This window comes from Aythya marila (assembly GCF_965140915.1).
Source record: "Aythya marila genome assembly, chromosome: 4".
Lineage (NCBI taxonomy): Eukaryota > Metazoa > Chordata > Aves > Anseriformes > Anatidae > Aythya > Aythya marila.
In genome coordinates this window covers 37,676,613-37,696,037 of record NC_139045.1, presented here as the reverse complement: position 1 = coordinate 37,696,037, position 19,425 = coordinate 37,676,613, and the positions used below count along the sequence as shown (strand labels likewise).

Here is a 19,425-nt window from a genome sequence, read left to right as displayed (position 1 = left end):
AAGATTCATTCTAGTTTAATTGCCAAATAATCATTGCGGCTTTTTTCATACACATTTTTAATATATGACTTTTTTGCCTAAATCTTGTATGTTAACATTGTGGTTAATAACCTGTATGCACCTTTTCTATATAGCAGTCTTTTCTTCCAGTATGAGGGAGTGAAGTAATTTACTCTAATACATACAAAAATGCAAAATTACATAGGCTGACAAGTCTTCACTGTTGCTCTGCACAGTTCACCTGAACTGCTGTTTATTATCTATGAATGTTTTGTTGAAGACTGTTGTAAATGATGTTGAAGAAATACGTGCTGAATAATGTACAGCATCAGAATGTACCATATCTGTTCACCCCTGTTGGCAGAAAGCCATTCAGTTTTTAGCTACTTACAAATCAGTTTTTAATGATAAATTTCTTTTGCTTTTTTTTTTTTTTTTCCATATAAAGTTACAGATTCAAACATCTACAGCACATACTTTGCTGTCCTATGTGCTACAGTGAGACAAAAATCAATGAAGAGGTCTGAATTTTGGTTGCCCTTCAACGTACATCTTTACAGTTGTTTTTGTTTAACGGGTTTTAAAGGTCAGAAGGCATGATTGAGACAGTATAGCTTGGTTTCTTAAAACAGTACAAATGCCATTCAACTATTTCACCACTGAAACTATAATGCCTGAATTACTTTTCTGAAAGATTTCTAGCAAAAGTTTAAGTTATAGCACTTATCAGGTCAGATTTAAACTTCCACAAGAACAACAAAATCCAAACCTGAGGATGTAGAAGGATTTTAATATTAATATTACCCACTGATATTTTGAAAAAATGACAAACAGATTTTGCCACTAGCATTTTTCTAGACTGGATACAAATCAACATGGTCTTTTTTGTGAGGTGACCTAATTATTCTAAGAATTTAAGAAAGCCAGATGGGTCAAAATAAGTTCAGGTGGTTTCAAGTCTGCCAATTTACCAAGCTTATGTTTCCATTTTATTTGAATAAAAAGTGCCCATCATTCTTTGTCAGAGATGCACTAAGCTGCTGTGGTTGTTTGTCATCATTTGTAAGAAAGCCAGGCAGGTTACCTGCCAGTTTGCAAATATTTGGGATAATAAGCATTACTTGTTGTAGCATAGGCCTGATTAACATGGGAAAAAAAAAAAAAAAAAGACTTTTTTAACCTATTCCTTTCCTATTCTTGTACAATTTGGAAGTGGATCTTTGCACATACTCTCACACGCAGGCAGTACTTTCAGCTAATTAAGAGTATAAAATTCTTACAATTAGCTTTTTCCAGGACATCAGCAATTAGCCTTTCTTACGAACCCCATCCAGGATAAAATTGAGTCTGCCCACGATCACATAAAAATAAAAAAACATCACAAAAACATAAAAATTGAGTCCCAGGCTCACATGTGCCCCCCATCCCATTTCAGCCATGGTTATGGCAATGCAATTTTAAACATGTAACACATCTGTTTATGTGCAGAGAGAGCAACCATTTTATTTCAAAACCAGCAGGAGCCTGTGGAAAGGCAACACAAATGCAATCCTCTCTTATATGGACTTTGCTTATTTTCCTTGTCATAGCTATTTTTTTCTGTACATAATAATTGGATAGCTGAATACTCTGAGATCTAAATATAATCACTGCTGAATTCTTATCTTTTTAAAAGATAAAGAAACTAAGTTATGCCAAGTTATTATAGCCAGCCGCCACAGCACCATATGTGAGAGGCTGTTTTATTTTCTGTACACAGCAGAAGAACGCTTCCTTTTAAGGAATAATTCATGGTTTCCACTTAACATTGCCATGGGGACCCCGGGACACTGGCTTACCAGCTGGAAACAAGTCTTGCCAAGCGGGTAAATATTGCAATTTAAAAATACCATTTTGCACTGAATAATTCAACAGAAAAAAAAAATGCAAAATTGTCAATTTCACAATTTGTTGTAAAAACTGCAAATTGCACAGAGCTCTAGACCACCAAGGAGAGCACTGGCTTCTCAGTCCCCCTTTACTTCCTGCTACTAGTCCTTTTTTTTCCTAAAAAAAAAAAAAAAAAAAAAAAAAAAAGGGGGGGTGGGGGAGGGGTGCATGTGTTTTTTCTTTGTATGTATATTTCCTACCCCACACTCATTCAGGGTTTCAGTGAGATGAAGGGTATTAGTCCCCACAACAAGAAGGGACAAAAGAGGAAGGAATTATTTGAATGAAACAAAGGAGTTAGGACTCACCTCTTCCTAATCTTTACAGCAATTTTAGGCCAAATGCACAAGAAAATGTCTGTACCTCTTAACACAGTGGGATCTACAGTGCTTACACACTTTCTGTGCAATATAATGGGGCACTCCCCTTGACAGGGAACATTGCACCTGAACCAGTCAGTAAGCAAACCAGATGATAGCAGCATGGATTAAGCCTCCACTGTACAAGGAAAGATCACCCTCCACGGACACGTATGAACCATTTTCAGCTGTGTGTTACTAGCAGAGCAGCCCTAAAGTGCAGGATTAGGAGTTTGTCACCCAAACACTTAGCATTTAAAAGAGATTTTGCAGCCTGCCCTGTACTCCATGCTCCCATAGCTGCCTTCTTAGCAATACTCAAACTAGAATAGCTTCATGTTCAGCAGGGATCGAGAGCATAATTCTGTAGCAGCCAATGCCAACCAAAGCCCAGGCTGCTGTATACTCCCAACACATCGCTGCAGTAGCACTTGTGAAATCATGAACAAGCCACTGGCTTTCAGCCAGATCTGCTCCTTCAACTGGATCACAATATCCTTGTTTGAGCAACAGTGGCAGCAAAGAGTACAGGCAGGAATGCTCAGGGACCACAGAGGGAGAAGATGGGATTGCAGCACATATGGGACTTGGGTTAATGCTCTAAGTTCAACAAATAAAAGCTAAAAGTTAAAAATAAAAGATAAGAAAAATCCACTATGATCAATCCTAACTTCAGAGCAAGACCATATGACAATTTTTTCCTCACAAAATATAAGCAATTATAATGGGGGCTTTTAATGTTACTGGAGCTATAAGAAATTTCAGCTTCAAACCATTTTCTCTACTCAGGAATCTTAAACTTTTTGTCCAAACTACTAGCCTACCATATGATTTCAATTCTTACCACTGATGCTGCTGTCTCTGTTAAATGTTTAAAACACATACTATTCAGCCACAGAGAGAAAACATGCCCATGAGGAGAATTCAGGGGCGGCCACCTGGAAGGGAAGACAATTGACTTCCAGTGCCTATTTCATTGTGCAGCCCTCTTTTCCCTGTTCCTGTAATTTTCTCCAGAGCCCAGTTTCGTGTGAGTGTGCTCAGACAGCAAACCTCCAATATACCAAGCCTGTGAAAAGAGTTAGGCAAAGGATCACTTGCCCTACTGCGCTCAGTCAGTGACAAACCTTGGTGTGGCCAGCCACAGATACCTTAACATCTAGAGAACTTGATGTTGTATTTACATGGGAACTCATGTAGTTAGTGACCTCTATTCTCAGGGTGATTGGCATTTGTCTAAGTAATAGAAATAGACTCAACCAACACGATGACATCCGTATTTTGAGATTCTATATATAGGATTTACATGATAAAAACTGATAAACTTACAGTTACTCAAGAGATTTTCTAGCTGTGTCCTTTAGGACACTTGCTTAAAAACATTTTTCTTCATAAATGGGTGAAGATAAATCTGACTTGGGTAAGATTTTCTTCTGTGACTTTGTAAACTTCTGAAGGTTACTTGGCGTTCATTGTGTGTGGTCATTACAATGATAAAAATCCTTCGAGGAGAATAGGTAGTGCTTTCTTCTCTGGAATCAGTACTAAACAAAAGCCATATGAAGAAACCGTAGGCATGCAGATGCTAGTTTTGGGATAACGTGTACTTTGGTCAAATGTCAGCTTTGGTTATTAGACAATTCTGATGAATGTCCCTTGAGTTTTAATTAACAAGGTATTATTTACCAACTCTGTTGTAAATAGGTTTTACAGTATAGATTAAACAGTTCCTGAGTGCCTCTTCAGAGAGGCCTCTTTTTTCAATGATGGGTTAAATGATCCCAGAATACTTTTTTTTTTTCTTTTCATTTTCTTTTTGTCATTTCTTTTTATTTTTTAAACACTTAGTCATTTATGGTTTTACAGCTCCAAGGTTGTAAAGTGCAATGGAATTGTTAATTACAATGATTTATTCATTCAAGTTAAAGTATTATGACTTCCTTATATAAACTATGTTACAGAATATGCTGCAGGGTAAGTTTTATATAAGGACAGAGTCTGATCCAGGGATACCATTTAAGGCACAATTTCTCTCCTTCCTGTAACCACCTGCATTGTTGGGAAAAAAAAAAAAACATATTATGCAATAGTCTCCTAGGAATCTCAGTTTAGATAACGTTAGCCTTCTAATGATCATTAAACAGGAGACAGTTCAGTGTTTGTTCTTTAAAACAACTTGAACTAATCTTCATGTGTGTGTCCTTCCTGACAAAGTTTAAATATAAGACTTTCTTCATAAATCCAGCCTTTTCACAGCTTGCAGACAAACTTTTCCCAGTCTAGGTGCTGCAGTTGGGTAGGTTTCTTTCATATATGCATCTGACAACTGAGGTTTTCAATTCTTCTAATCTTTAGAAACATCTGACATTCTCCACAGGTTGCAGAGAAGAGGAGGAAATTAAGTTTCCTGGCATTTTCTATGAATGTCTTTTTTTTTTTTTTTTTAATAAAATAATATAGGAAACAGTGAAGGTTAAATATTTTGTGGTAGCTTTGTTTGCTTTCAATTGCTGTTCTTAAACCAAGTAACTATAAACATGATCAGGGTGCATAATGCAACAAAGACATTATTTGCAGCCACATCCTCCATATCCTCTCAATGTGTTTATGCTAATGGACCTCGAATAGTCAAGTGTGATGCAGTGGTCAGAGAATTACTTCAAATACAAATTAAGTAAGTGGTGAAACAACCTACTCTCTCTAGTCATTATTTCAGTATATTTTTGAGTGTATCAAATTCAGAAAAGACTGAAAAAGAAAGCATGCTGGGAGTCTGGAGAAAAAGAATGGTTAATTATGTATTAATTAAGCTTTTTATTTCTTCAGAAGTCTTATGAATTTCACCTATGGCACCAGTAACAGAGCCACCAGCACACAGTACTTATCATTATTTTGGTAATTAATGTTTGATGACTTTCAAGACCATTCTATCGTTATGATACCAAGGAGGAAAACTTTTTGGCTTCAAGAATAAAATTACAGCTGTTTATAGCAGTTTTAGCAACCCAGTGTTCTGGACAGCATAATCATGCTCAGATTTGGTGCTTAAAATACATCATTAATCCATAATCCTCTATTACTTGTTAACACATAGCAAATCAAGATTTTATATATTTTATGTTTTTTGATCTGTGAAATATCAGTTTGAACTATTCCTGTCATAGAAGAGATTTGGCACTAGGATTCACCTATACATGTGTATATATATGTGTGCATGTGTCTTCACACTAACACATATATACGTATAAAATATTTTTCCATGTTTATTAGGGAAGCCTGAAAAAAAGAGGAAAACTAATCTGAGAGTAGAATTAAGACAGATTTTTCTCTGAGTATCACAACCTCCAGAACTTTTAGCAAGCTTCCTATTAATAATAAGCACAGCTCAGACTGCTGCATTAATCTAAATAACATAATATACATATAATCTAAATAACTATTTTTGTTCCTGGAGTCTGCACTGGTCTTATAGGTGGTCCCTTTACATGAAATATTCTTGCAGCAATGCACATACCAAATACTATTACTGTGTGATGGTATAGAAATCCCCTCTAGGAAAACCTTAGGTATTTTATGATAGTTGGATGCCTAGCAGTACTAGATAAATTAATTTGTCATATTTTTGCTGGAAAGCTCTCTCCACAAACAATGGCTCTTTAAATCATTGAGTCTATCCATGTGACATGGGCCAGTGGGTATAAACTGATTTAAGGATTTTAAATTTAAAACAGGTTGGTAATCCCTGGTGGATGGTGGGACTGTGAAAATGGAGCTTATCAGGCTGCCCTGCAAGTCATCAGACAGCACAAACCAGTCTGTGCCCGAAGGTCTAATATTTTCTCCTCTGGAAACAGGAAGTAATACCTGCATTTATTTATGAAGGAGGGATCTGCACTACTTGAAGGCAAGTTTTGTTTTCTGCTGTTGATTTCATGACAGACAGCAATATTTTATCCATGTCAATAGAAAACTTAAAATAACTTCCACATTTATTAGCTATTGCCAAACTCCCTTGGCGTACATTTTTAACATAACTTCCAGTCCCTGGTGCTACCTCACACTTCATGTGTTTACAGGCTAGAATCAAATAACCATTGATTTCCTGAGCAGGCATGAATTTTGTCTCAAGAGTTGTTGCTCTGCCTGAGCCTCCCTTTCTTGTTCTACATCTGTGCAAAGACAGCATCAGGTAGGTGTGGTGGGAACATTACCCCCTGCTACCCTGTCCAGTGGCCCATTAAGAGGTGTGGGGGAACTTGGGAATCCAGCAGAGTTTACAGCTATATATGAAAAGTTAGGGCAAGAAAGGATTTGAGGAATGTACGTTAACTAGATCCAGCTGAAGAAGTAGAAACTAGGAATTTCAGTCGTGGCTGATGTTAGCAATACCCACGAAGTACTTCATAAGCACAGGAATACAGCCACAAGCCATACAGGATTAGCACGCAGGTAAGATGAGTCAGTGAAGATCAGTCAGAGATGCAGTGAAAGGAGACTGAAGTAGGGGTGAAGGAACTTGGAGGGCAAGACCAAAACTATACTGATGGAAAGATGAGGGAAACTGAAAGAGGGAACTGAGTTAGTAAGACAGAAACCACCTCTCTAAGAAAAAATGCTACACCCTTGTGAGCTTCAGGGTTAGTAGGACTACTACAGCACCTAGACTGGTATCAGAGTCAACTTGACCTTGCTTGTAAGTAGACAGGGCTCTGGACAAACACAGGACATGAGAGAACTGTCAGGGAGTGCCAGGAATGGGGCTGTCCCACAGGGGTACAGGCTAACTCCAGCACAGGCAGTACCCTCATTGCCATGGGATCATCCTGAATGCTGATGGTTGAGCCAGGTGCTGGTAACAAGGTCCATCAGCTGCCCCCAGTGTAGTGAGGGGAAAGCACAAAGCCTTCTTTGAGAGCTCCAGTCAGCGGTAACTGGGTTTGGAGACATCACTCTAAAGTAAAGCCCAGCTCCATTCAGGAATTATAGCTAGAAAGAACCAACACACAGCCAACTGGAGGCCCTGGGCTGAGCTTAAATGAAATCTGGAGGCCTTGGGCAGAGAGAGGGTATGGGGGAGGCCCAGCTGAGGCTGGTTGTGGCCTGTAAGGCCTATTAGAGCCCTCAAGGCCCAGGCAAGCACAAAGAATAAAAGTAGCCTGTGTGTCAGGCATTGGGAAGGAGATGGATGGAAACAATTAGAAGCTGGATTGGGAATGAGAAAAGTGTGATCCAAGAGAATTTGCTGGCTCTGGCTGGGCACTGGCAACAGGCCTGGGAAAGGACTTTTTTTGGTTACTGGATGTAGTTGAATGAGACTGAAGTCTTGTTGGCATATCAAAGGTGCTATAAGAACTTTCCAAGATGGAAATGGCCTCCACTGTTAATCTTTAACCAATGATGATAAGCCAGTTCTCTTAAATGTGTAAGTCATATTGACAAAATCACATGCTGGTGATATCATCTTCATTGCGATTTTTGCTAATAGGGATAGTTGGTTAGAAGTCTGAGATCCTGGTATTTCTAACTGGCATACCTATACTCGTAAACTCTTGAGGGGTGGAGGTGTGAATTTCTCCATTAGGTGCCAACAAATACCTGTACATCTACAGATGTCACAGCTACAGCACTATGAAACCCATAAGAGATTAACATTATCTTATGCACAGACCAAACAAACGTATGCAGACAAATAAAATTTTGGCATGTGTTCAGATTAATATTAAAAAGAATTTTCTGTTTCTATAATTAAAAAGTATTCTATAGTGTACTTGTGAGCTTTACAAGTGCAGGTCTCCAGAATAAAGGTACATGCCAGACTTTACACACACTTCTGGTATAAAATATATCCTATAAATATGCATCTGCAACCTGGAATGAAAGGCCAAACTACTAGTTTTCTGTCTGGCTCTTTATAAAGTAACACTCTCCCAAAACAAGATTCAGGAATCCAGAACCTACTCATGTTTCTCAAATGAGAAAAAAAATAGCTGCTATGTAAAATAATATAGTTTTCCTGAGAGATGCAACATCCATTTTATTTTGGTGTCATTTACAAGCATAAAGCAGTCACCTGCAATTTGTTATTTACATAGGGTGAGAATTCAGCCTGAGGTCAGAAATTCTGCTTTTATTGCTGTCTTTCAGGTATACAACACTCACTTCAGCTGGCTTTGCACAATAACAATAGCAGAACACATTTACCTTTTTTCTTTTTTTCTTTTTTTTTAAGGCAAAGATAGTATTAGAAGCTCCATCACTGAATTCCATGACTTGTCCACTTGAGAAAACATTTACTTGTAAAACGGAGGAAGACCCAAGACTACAATAACCCATTAATTAAATGGAAGAATGACTCTATTGACCAAACATCAAAATAAAAAGGACATTTTAGACTTCATGGGAGTTGACAACTCTTTATTACAAGAATGAAACATTGCAACAAGGTGTTGGATCAGTTATTGAAACTAATGTTTGGATAATGTTTCAGTGGTTTGGATTTGTATTCATAACATTTGTGACTTAAAAGAAACAATGGAAAGCAGTATTATTTTTTTTTTTTTTTAAACTACATGCCTGTGTGGCAAGAATGACGGATGTTTGACCGGGATGGTACCATCTATATACATTTAGGAAAACATGCTTGCTGTGGGTGTACAAAAATAAAATTTATTTGTTAAATTACACATAAATATAAGGTACAAATGTATTTTTAAAATACAGATAAAGATAATCACACTTGCATTGTGTACATATGAAAATACAGTATCTTAATATTCAACATACACAGACACATTTATGATAAATGCAACTAATTGGCAATGCCAGTTCTCGTCAGTCTGGTTTTTGTTCTTTTTTTTTTTTCCTTCCAGTTTTCCATAAATATGGAAAAATAGGCTTTTGAAACACTTAGTTCTGCCGGACATCTTGCAGCAGCTTGTTAATTTCTGCCACCAGCTCACTGGCATCCATGAGTTCGTGTTTGCCATCACTGAGGTGGTTGAGCACATTGTCAAAATCATCTTCTTCGTAATTCTCTGGGATTTCCTCCATGGCTGGCAGCCATTTAGAGGAAGGCTGCGCACTTGAGTGAGTCCCCAGAGTGGGCCCATTGTTGGCAGGATTTTGGAAATGTGTGCTGGCTGCCCAGGCAGCCACCCCCTGTGGATAATTTAGAGTTTTGGCTGGCAAATGTCCCTTCCTGCGCTCCAACGAATTTGAGCGATCCATCTCACTGCACTCTGTGTAGGCATCTAGTGAGGGAGGCAGCAGGCGCTGGAAGACACTACTCATTTCAGAGAGAAGAGAGGAGGTGCAGGTGTCCCCCGATTCCTCCTCACCCTGACAGTCTTTGCCAAATGTTGAAAAGCTCTTCTTCTTTTCACTTGTGTCAGCAGGCTGCGGATCTTCCTCAAGGCTCTGCTGCTGCTGCTGCTGCAGTTGCTGCTGCGGCGACTGAAACTCCTCCCCAGGGATGAACATGTTACTTCTGTAATCAGTCGAGGGAGAGGGCAGTGGTGGCATCCAGCACTGGTCTGAGTGGCCCAGAACCCTGCATTCCTCTGTGCACAGTCGCATTGCTGCAAGAGAGAAGAGATAAGAGTGAACATCCCGCTTTGTTTGCAGGTATCACACTAACAGCATCTAACACCCAAGGCAGACAAGAGCTGAACTTCTCTAAAGATCAGAGCCATTCAAACCTGATGTTTGGATTCATTTTCTGTGTGCACGACAGTAGTAAATGCAAATGTTCTGGATCCTAATGTACTTTTATTTTTAAATATTCTCAAAAAATGAGAAAGCAAAATGCAGAACATGCAGAAAAGTGATGTCATACCTTAACCATGGAGAAAATTAGCACTCATGACTTAAAGCCACTCAATCCCTTTCTGCAGTACTGTTTCATAAACAAATAAAATGAAGGTATTTCTACCTTCCAGCTTACACTTGTTTTAGTGAAGTCTTCTGCATGCAAGTGCAGAAACATAGGAGAGTAAAAAAATAAGAATAAACGGACAGAGGAAAGACAGAAGAAAGAACAAAAATGTGCAGAGGGATCTCCATTAACTTATCTCCTTTTGATCTGACAATGAGTTGCGTGTTGAAATACCAGGGTGATCCACTAACATCTGACCCTATTAACCAAATCATTTAAATTTTAATCCAGTACCAGAATACTTAATTTATATCCAGTGTGACCCCTGGGTTTATAGGGGAGTCACTCTGAACTGCATCTGCAGCTCTGCCGTTCAGGTTACTGGGCTGTGCTGGCTCAGGTGTAGGCACAAGGGGAGCACCAATCCAGCAAGAAAGGGCCTCCAAAGGCATCCAAGCCAGCAAGAAGGGCCAAAGGGTGGAAAATTCCCTCTTTCACTGCTTAGTTTTCCTGCTGTGTCTCAGGCCAAAGCCATACAATGAGGCCAGTGACTGACCTACCCACTAAGGGGCACTGCAAGAGTAGCCCTCAAACACCTCTCCCATTGCAGAGGTCTGGGAAAGACCCTTTGAAGCAGAGACAGGCAAAGACCTATTTGACAGATGGACAGACCTGCAAAGAGGCATGTGCCAGGAGAGAGGCTAAATTTTCCTCTCCAACAAGAAGTGACTCTTAGGACATGAAGCCTTGGACATGAGGCTGGGCGCTGTGTGGGTACCTGGCAGACCTGCTGGAAAGGATCGAGGCATTGCAGGGGGCACTAACTTGAATATGAGCCACATACTTCCAAAGAAAGTTTTCAGCAATGCCAAGCTTTGCGTTACGTGTATTTTGACCATAGGAAAATTTTCCCCTAATCCCCATCAACTAATAGATTATCCCATGCGAAACAGAAGTTCTTTTTCTTTAATCCTTTATGTATTAAATACCAAAGAAATATCACTTCTGAAACTAAATGTTTGCAGTCATGCCCTGTAGATTTTCCTCATTTTCTCATCACATTTCCCATCTGGCTCTGGATCCACTCAGTTTATCAAAAGTTTTTAGATTTTTTTTTGCAGTGGTGTAAGCAGAACTGAATAGTGTATTTCAGCTTCAAAGGTACCCATGATTGATAAAGTGCTACCCTAAAACTGTCAGTGTTATTTATCTCTATGCTTTACACAGCCTATCATAGTGTTTGCTTTTCTAATGCCTTTTTCATTCTTATGAGTATAAACTTCCTCAGTTTCTTATACAAGTAGGAATTTCTTCAAGAACATAGGTTCAGGCTGCAGACTGCACAAGGTATTGCAAATGGCCTACTTGTTAAAAAAAAAAAAAAAAAAAAAAAAAAAAAAAAAAAAACACTTAGAAAATATCAGTGCCTGATACTTTGGTATGACTGAGTGGAATGCCTTAGAGTGATTTATTCCCATGCCTGAAAAGCACACATGTGCTATTCTACAGGAAATGCCTAAGAGTTAGAAAGGAAAAAAGATATCTCAGTGATCCTTTGTGCCAGGACCAGCTCTCAACTTATCCCAGAAGGTAAGGATTACTCTTCTAAATAAGAAGACTCGTGTAAATTAACAGGAGACTTTCAGTGGTCTACCATTTCATTAGCAGTGGGGATTGCCTCATTGTGAGCTTTGCTACTGATGTTATCAGGATTAGTTTAGGTATAAAATAATAAATACTGGCATTCTTGAGCGTAAGATCAAGAGATACTCTAAGGAAATTGAATGGTGTCACAGTCTGCCCTTGAATCAGCAATAGAATAAAAAAGAGAAATGCACAACTGTTTCCCCCAGAACTTAAAACTTATTGGTGAAGATTTAAAAAGTGAGAGAAAGAAACAAGTCTTTCAGGGGCAGTTATCAAACTTTCTAATCATGCCATTTTTGAAAGTTTCAAATACTTTATTCCTCTCCAGTTCTACCTTAAAGGGACAGATTGCAAGGGCTTTCTCACAGCATTTAGCCTGTGTCCAGACTAACAATGCAGAAACCTTTCAAAATGGAGAACAGGAAACCTCCAGGAAGATTTTTTTTTCTTTTGGATTGTACTGGGGATTTGGAACAGCTCATGTCTCATCTGAATGAGCTCAGCATACTTGTCTGATGGACTAATACCACACATTGTGGCAAATGGGCATCTGGATGAGATTAAATGCACTTCTTTATAGCTAAACTGAGTTGCATCTGTACTCAGCAGGAGTTTTCCTTACTCTGAATTCAATTAGCATTAGGCGGAGGCCGGGCACTTTTGGAAACCCTACCCTTAGGCTTCCTGTTTAGAGAGCGAATTGCAAGAGCTGAAAATGAGTAACAGGCATTTCAGCTAGCCCAGCGCATAACCACTCCTGCCTGCTGGCAGCCCCCAGCCGCCCAGCGGGAAGGGGACAGCTATTCCTTGGCAGCGGCAGGGCCGGACGCCAGTGCAAACGCCATTGCACTTGAAGTTCCCCTGGCAACTGAGATCTGCAGCAGATCCCTCCCTGCTTTGCTAACCACAGGAGAGAAAGAGGCATGCCTCGTGCTAGATGGCAGGAGAATAAGCAATAGGAACTGAGGGAAATGAGGATGAAAAAAAAAAAAAAAGTATTAGGACTCCAGATTTCAGTTAAAGATTATGGAAAAAAAAATATATAAAAATAAAACAGTAAATTTTCAAGGCCTCTGGTTCAAGACTAGGTTGAGGAGACAGCTGAACATCTGGATAGGTGACACAAGACCTGGTCTGGAGCACAAAATGCAAAGGGATTTTTATTGTCTAAATTTAAAATGGTTAAGAAGAACAAATTTTTTTTTTTTTTTTTTTTTTTTCTTTTCTCCTGCTTTGCATGTTTCTTAGTGTAAAATGTTCCAATGTCAGGTACAATTACCCCACAGATGTTTAATGTGGCAGCAGAGGGAAGGAGCTACTACTCTGCAGCTCTGGGTGACGTGAGGGGGCCACTGCAGGAAGGAACATGTGCTGCACCATACTATAAAGCAGCATTCCGCTGTAGAGAGTTACTTTATTAATCAGTCTTGATGTAAACTTAACCCATACTGAAGTTATTTAGTCCCTGTTGGTTATACAGGGAGAATTAAATATTATATGATATGGGTATGAGATCTAGGGTGCAACCAGTGGCTGTAGAATTATTAAAATCATGTTGAAGTTCTTATGTCTATATGCAGTGTGATTTCCCATGCTATCCTCTAATATTCAACATATAACATTCAAAAATGATACTTCGAACACATGAATCTGTACAGGTGTGTGTTTATGTCGCTTTCATTCAACCTCTTCTACCTTTTCTCTGCTTTGCCCTCTACCCCTGAATTGTTTCTCTTAAGCTCCTTCTTGTAAAAATTACGGTTGCACTATTTGAAATCTGGCACATATTTAGATTCTTCCTTTGCCACTTAAATTCATTTTTAAGTGTGAAAAATACTTTTGTTTCTTCTGCCATCCATATTCCTCAACCACCTTCACCATCCATTTCTGAATTCTGGAAGTTTATATCCTATGGATGAAACCCACTGTGGAAAATGCATCTCCTAAATTATAGTTCAGTGTATTTTTAACAAACCACAACTGCCTGCCTTTAAACAAAAACATCCACCCAGTCATTAAAAATCTAAGGACACAGAGCAAATCATACTTGGGGGTGAAGGGGGGCTGAGGAAAGGGGGAGGATTGGAACTAGCTCATGATGATGTGAATAACAGTAAAAAGTAGGCATTGCTGTGGGCAGATTTTTCAGTTGCATCTGCATTTTTATTTGGCTAGATATGGGAAGGCTTCAGCTCAATATTTAACGAAGAAACAGAAGGAAACACAAGACTTGAAAGCTAAAGAATTTTTGCTTCCTCAGTAGTAGCTTTATCAGAGTGACAGCTAGGCAGTACTGTAAATAACCTGTTCAGCTTCCATTGTGCTCTTACCTGCAGGAATTCTCCCATCGGTAAGGAAAAGGTCACTGAATCCTTCCCCAAGAAGTCTGTCAATTGGAGACTCTCTACCCAAATCATAATCGCTGTCTCCAGCTTCACTGTCACCCCGGCCACTGTCTTTCAAGCTGAATTTATCCATATCTTGTAGGGCATATCTGTAAAGAGAATTGTAGTGATTGTGGAATATAATTATCCCATGTATCACTTGGATTAAAAAACACATTAATGTATTTTCTGATACATATAAAAGCACACTTGGGGGAACAGTTCAGATCCTTACCTGTAGCTTCTGGAATATTTGTTTCCTCGAAAACTTGGCCTTGGTTGATACTGGCCTTGGTGAAGCATCGAAAGAAGCTGGGAAACCTGCTAAAGAAAAGGTGAAGAGACTGATTCCTTCAAATAAAAGCTCATAATCCTAGTTGTAAAACCACTAATTAGCCTCTCAGTTCTTGTTTTGGTTTTGTTTTTTTTTTTTCTTCTTTTCCCTTTTTAAAGTTTAATTAAATCAAATTCTTGCACATACATAATGCAGTACAACAGACTACTTATTAGTGTACAGTCTGCCACAGAAAACATCTGAAGACATTGAACAATGAGGAAGCACACTGCTGTTCGTTAGCCTTGGAACCCATAACAATTAGGTCATTAACAAGTAAAAAAAGTAATTAAATTGGAGTTTTGTTTTGATTTCATAGATTAGAACATTCCTTTGACATTCCAGGATCCTAATTCAAAATAAAATTTCATTGAACTACATATAGGGAATTACCAGGACTCAGCACTCATTTAAACCACTACACAGAAATTGAAATGGGAGGTGTCAAACTTTAGGATAATGTATGCATGTATCAGAAATGCATTGGAATGCCTGTACTTAAACTGTTTCAATATTTAACCTTTTGGTTTTCCATCTCCATTAATCAATGTCCTTTATTGTCCCTATATATAAATCCTCTGTGACTCCTTCTTAAATAGAGCTATGCAGAGGGAAAGGGAAGGCAAGGAAGAAGGAGGAAGCTCAGTAAACCACAGCAGAGTACTCTGTATGTTACACTCCATTGTTTCGGCCTTACAGGGGAGAACCAAGAACTAATGCTACCAATAACAGATTTAATCCTGTTCCCGAAGGTAATGGATTCAGATGCATTGGAGTAAAACTGCAAAGCTGTGATAGCTAAAGATAAATCTGTAATGCATTGGGCATCAATCTATCTGCCCATTGCTCTCACAGGTTGTGTGAAGAACAGCTCCACGCTCCCAAGTGAATGTGTGAGTGCTAAACAAGGTATGGACCTTACCTCAACAGCTGGAGTGGCATGGGTGAGTTCCAGCGAGAAGTTTTCAGGCACGTGGTTAGATGAGATTGTCACCAGGCTGTTAAGCGATTGGTGGCTGTGGTGGCTCTGCCGGCTGCTCATTTGTCCCCTTTCCAGGGTCGGAGATGATGATGGAGACGCTCTGTGGTGAGATCTGATGGGTAAAGTGCCATTGACCGTTGGCACTAATGTAATGTCCCCTTTGTGGATCTGTCGTGAGGGTCGCTTTGGGTGGTGCTGGTAGGTTGATTCTGCCACACGGCAGTTGTAGGACCTGGTGTCCTTTTTCTCTCGATTACATCTCGTGGCAAAGATAACCATAATGACCAACAACACGGCACATATTGATCCTAAGGATATAATTGTTATCATTGAGACATCCAGAGAGGGCTGGCTTACCAAAGTAGCTTCTGTGCTTGAAAATGAATAAACATACTCAAAAACTGTACATTTCAGAAGTGCTTTAGTACTAAGCTGAGGACTGCCTTTATCCTGGACTATCACAAAAAACTCCCATTGTTTTGCTGGAACTGACTCAACACTCACATTGATGGAGATGTCACAAGTTTTGGGATCCATCACAAAGATGTTTTCCTTGTCAGCTGCTATGGAGCAGCTGAGTTCAGAGTTCATACCAGAGTCTCTATCTGTAGCCCTTATCCTGGTGACAAGAAAGCCAATTCCAGCATCTTTAGGGATTGAGATTTCCGCCGTGCTGTTGCGTAGTGCTGGACCGACAATGACAGGTGCATTATCATTTTCATCAATGATGGTTAGTACAACTGTGGTATTACTAACAAGCTGCTGGCTCCCTCCATCCCTAGCTTGAACCATAAATGCAATTTGATTTACTTCTTCGTGGTCAAAAGTTCTCAGGGCATAGATCGCCCCGTTGGAGGGATCAATGGTCACGTAGGTGGTTATAGAACTTCCCAAAATATAGCTCTCCAAAATAGTGTAGGTCACCTGCCCATTGTCCCCTAGGTCTGGGTCTGTGGCTGTCACAGATGTGATATACGCTCCTGGAGAGTTATTTTCTAAGATAACAACTTCATATCTGTTTGTCTGGAAGCGGGGTGGGTTGTCATTTTCATCACTGATTTGGACAGTAAAGTGTTTTACCGTGGAGAGACTCGGCGTTCCCTTGTCCTCAGCTATTACAGTCAAGCTGTATTCAGATCTCTTTTCCCTATCTAGACTGGCATTAGTCAAGATTAAATAGTTATTTTCATAAGTCTTTTGGAGTTTAAAGTGGCCGTGTCCATGGAGCTTGCAAACTATCTCTCCATTCACGCCAGAGTCCTTGTCTTGCACTCTGACTAGGGCAACGAAAGTGTCCAGGGGCGACCCTTCAGAAATGTAGGCTGTCTCTTCTTTTTCTGGGGACATCAAGTTTAAGTTAATTTCAGGTCTGTTGTCATTCACATCCACAATTTTAATTACAATTTTGCAGTGAGCTGGAATGGAATTTGGCCCCATATCTTGAGCCTGAGCATCAATTTCATAGGATTTGGTTATTTCATAGTCCACTTGCTTCAGGAGGGTCAGATGCCCCTTTTCTGAATCTATCCTAAAAGTCTCTGTAATTTTGGAAGACACATGACTGCTAAAAGAGTACACGACTTTACCATTAGCGCCCTCATCTGGATCAGTAGCATTGAGGTCTATGAGCAAAGTCCCAATTGGTGAGTTTTCCAAGAGTTGAATTATATACGACTGCTGTTCAAAAACAGGACTGTTGTCGTTGGAATCAGAAATGCTTATTTTCAGGATGGACGAGCCAGACCTCTGCGGCACCCCCTTATCTGAAGCAGTGAGCTGGAGTTCGTAACTTGACTTCAACTCCCTGTCCAGTTCTCTGACCACGATGAGCTCCGCATACTTAGCGCCGTCAGTCCGTGTCCTCACTTCAATACTAAAAAAATCATTTGCAGAAAGGGAGTAAGTGTGAAGGGAGTTGTCCCCCACATCTGGGTCAAAAGCACTGTCCAGAGGGATCCGGGTTCCTACAGCTGCGCTCTCGGATATCTCAATTGGGATGAGAGCCCGGGAAAACTGCGGGGAGTTGTCATTAATATCCAGCACTTCAACTTCCACATGGAAAAGCTGCAGATGTTCAGTGGGCAGAGTGATCACATCAAACTCTATGGAGCAGTTTAAGTTTTTCTGGCAGAGTTGTTCCCGGTCAATTTTAGCTCCTATGCTGATTTCCCCGTTATCCTCACGGACTACAAGCAAGGGAGAGTTCCCCCTCTGCATGGCTCGAAAGCGAACCGAGGAAGGGTTCGGAATTTTTAATAAAACATCCGCTACGTCCTCCGATAGCCTTGCGATTACCGATCCCACTCTCTGCTCCTCGTAAATCCTGTATTTCAAATTCTTCCCCAGCGCAGCCTTATGGAAAGACACCGCCACCAGTGCAAAAACGAACACAAAGTGCATCTTACTGCCGCTGCGCTGCATCTCTAAGTTTTTGCGGTTCATCCCTCCGAGCGAAGTAAAGCGCAATTATCTCAAAGCTTCCTTCGGCGACCTAACCCCCGCGCACATCTGGTCCCTGTGCAAGGAGCCGCGTACCGGTACCTTAGCGGATCACCAAACTTTTCCGCACGCACCGTGCCGGGACACCCATCCACGCGTCCTCGCCGCTCTGCCGGCTCCTCAGACTCTCCCTCGCCTGCAGCCGCCCTCCATTCGCCGCGGCGCCTCCCAGAGCGCTCCTCCTTCTCTTCCTCTTCCTCCTCCTCCTCCCCAGTGCCCTCTCGGCGGCAGACTGAGCGCCCGGCAGCCCGCAGCCCCCCGCGCAACTTCACTTGGGCTCGGACAAAGCCGCGGCGCAGCCAATGAGCCCCGACGGGCGGGGGCAGCGCCGCCCAGAGCCGGCCCCACACCCGGCCCCGGCCCCACAGCCAGCCCCACACCCGGCGCCGTGCCTGTAGGAGCCGCGTTTAACCAGCCGGCGTCTTTTCGGGGCGTCCGCCTGGTAAACGAGCCGGGGGTGGCGGATGGCTCAGCCGCGCCCCCGCCATCTCATTCCCCCCGTTAGCTGCCTTGCTTCCCTCGACATCCACGCGGAGCTGCCCCCCATTCCCGGGGAGCTCTCCCTCCTGCTTGTCAAGGCAATAGCTTTCCGCACGCTTCTGGCCATGCCCTGCCTTCCTCCTACACGATTTGTGCAGCGGCGTGTGCCTGAGCGTGGTTCTCCCGCATGTGCCTGTGTGTGTGTGTGTGTTCCCCTGCTTTCCTCTTGGCTGGCCCCGTGCTGCTGCTTCAGATCTTTTTCACCCTGGTTGAAAAAGCTCTTCGTGCTTCACCATGACAATTTGTGCTAAGTACACCTTATCCACACCAAGGGTTTTAAAGAAGCAGCAGCCACAAAACAGATTAAGTGTTCTGGACAATTTCCTTAACGCACCTCTCTTCTGTAGCTGCAAACTATTTACACTGCAACACGTTTGCGCACACACACAGACACACAATACCTTATGGCTGAGTTGGTCATGTATTTTATGTACTCCAGAAATGCTACAGTTCGCTAAGTTAAGAGAGCTTCATGCTGCAGCCAGGTCACAGAAGCCAATACCACCTCCTATCTAATGTATCTATTTATGGTGTGATTTCTATTTCCCCTCTTTTGCACTTCCTTTAAAGTTTATCACTTGAGCCACAACCTTACCATGCTTTTCGTTGTTTTTTTTATATATATATATTTTTTTTCCTGCTAACTTTACCCACTACCCACTTGGTTACCAGTGTTTTACATTTTACCATCACTCTTCTATGCTTTTTTCCCCCCATATATTTCCACCCCCTCCCCACCCTATCCAGAAATGTGAAAAGTAAATCTCTGATTCTTCCAATTTACTCTCAGCAGAGCCCAGCCAAAGTCACTAAGAAGGTTCTTGTTGGGGAAAAAAAAAAAAAAAAAAAAAAAAGCAGAGGAGACTCAGCGTGAACTC

General features: G+C 41.0%; 1 protein-coding gene across 2 annotated transcripts; it reads right to left on the bottom strand.

Moving 5' to 3' along the window:
- Positions 1-8,419: 8,419 nt before the first annotated feature.
- On the bottom strand, positions 8,420-18,213 carry PCDH18 (protocadherin 18). 2 transcript variants are annotated; one of them, XM_082760056.1, is made up of 4 exons: positions 15,449-18,213; positions 14,428-14,516; positions 14,139-14,302; positions 8,420-9,865 (listed from the first exon to the last, which is right to left on the bottom strand). In XM_082760056.1, the coding sequence occupies exons 1-4, from the start codon at positions 17,948-17,950 to the stop codon at positions 9,195-9,197; spliced, it is 3,426 nt and encodes a 1,141-aa protein (XP_082616182.1). In that variant the 5' UTR covers positions 17,951-18,213; the 3' UTR covers positions 8,420-9,194. The 2 variants fall into 2 exon arrangements, with proteins under 2 accessions (XP_082616182.1, XP_082616183.1); XM_082760057.1 differs by having other exon boundaries at positions 8,421-9,865; positions 14,428-14,513.
- Positions 18,214-19,425: the final 1,212 nt, after the last annotated feature.

Coding starts and splice junctions, on each gene's coding strand:
- PCDH18 (XM_082760056.1), bottom strand. CDS start 17,950: ATGAACCGCAAAAACTTAGAGATGCAGCGCAGCGGCAGTAAGATGCAC. Junction 14,303..14,427: donor AAATATTCCAGAAGCTACAG/GTAAGGATCTGA, acceptor TTCTCTTTACAG/ATATGCCCTACAAGATATGG. Junction 9,866..14,138: donor CGATGGGAGAATTCCTGCAG/GTAAGAGCACAA, acceptor TCTCTCTTGCAG/CAATGCGACTGTGCACAGAG.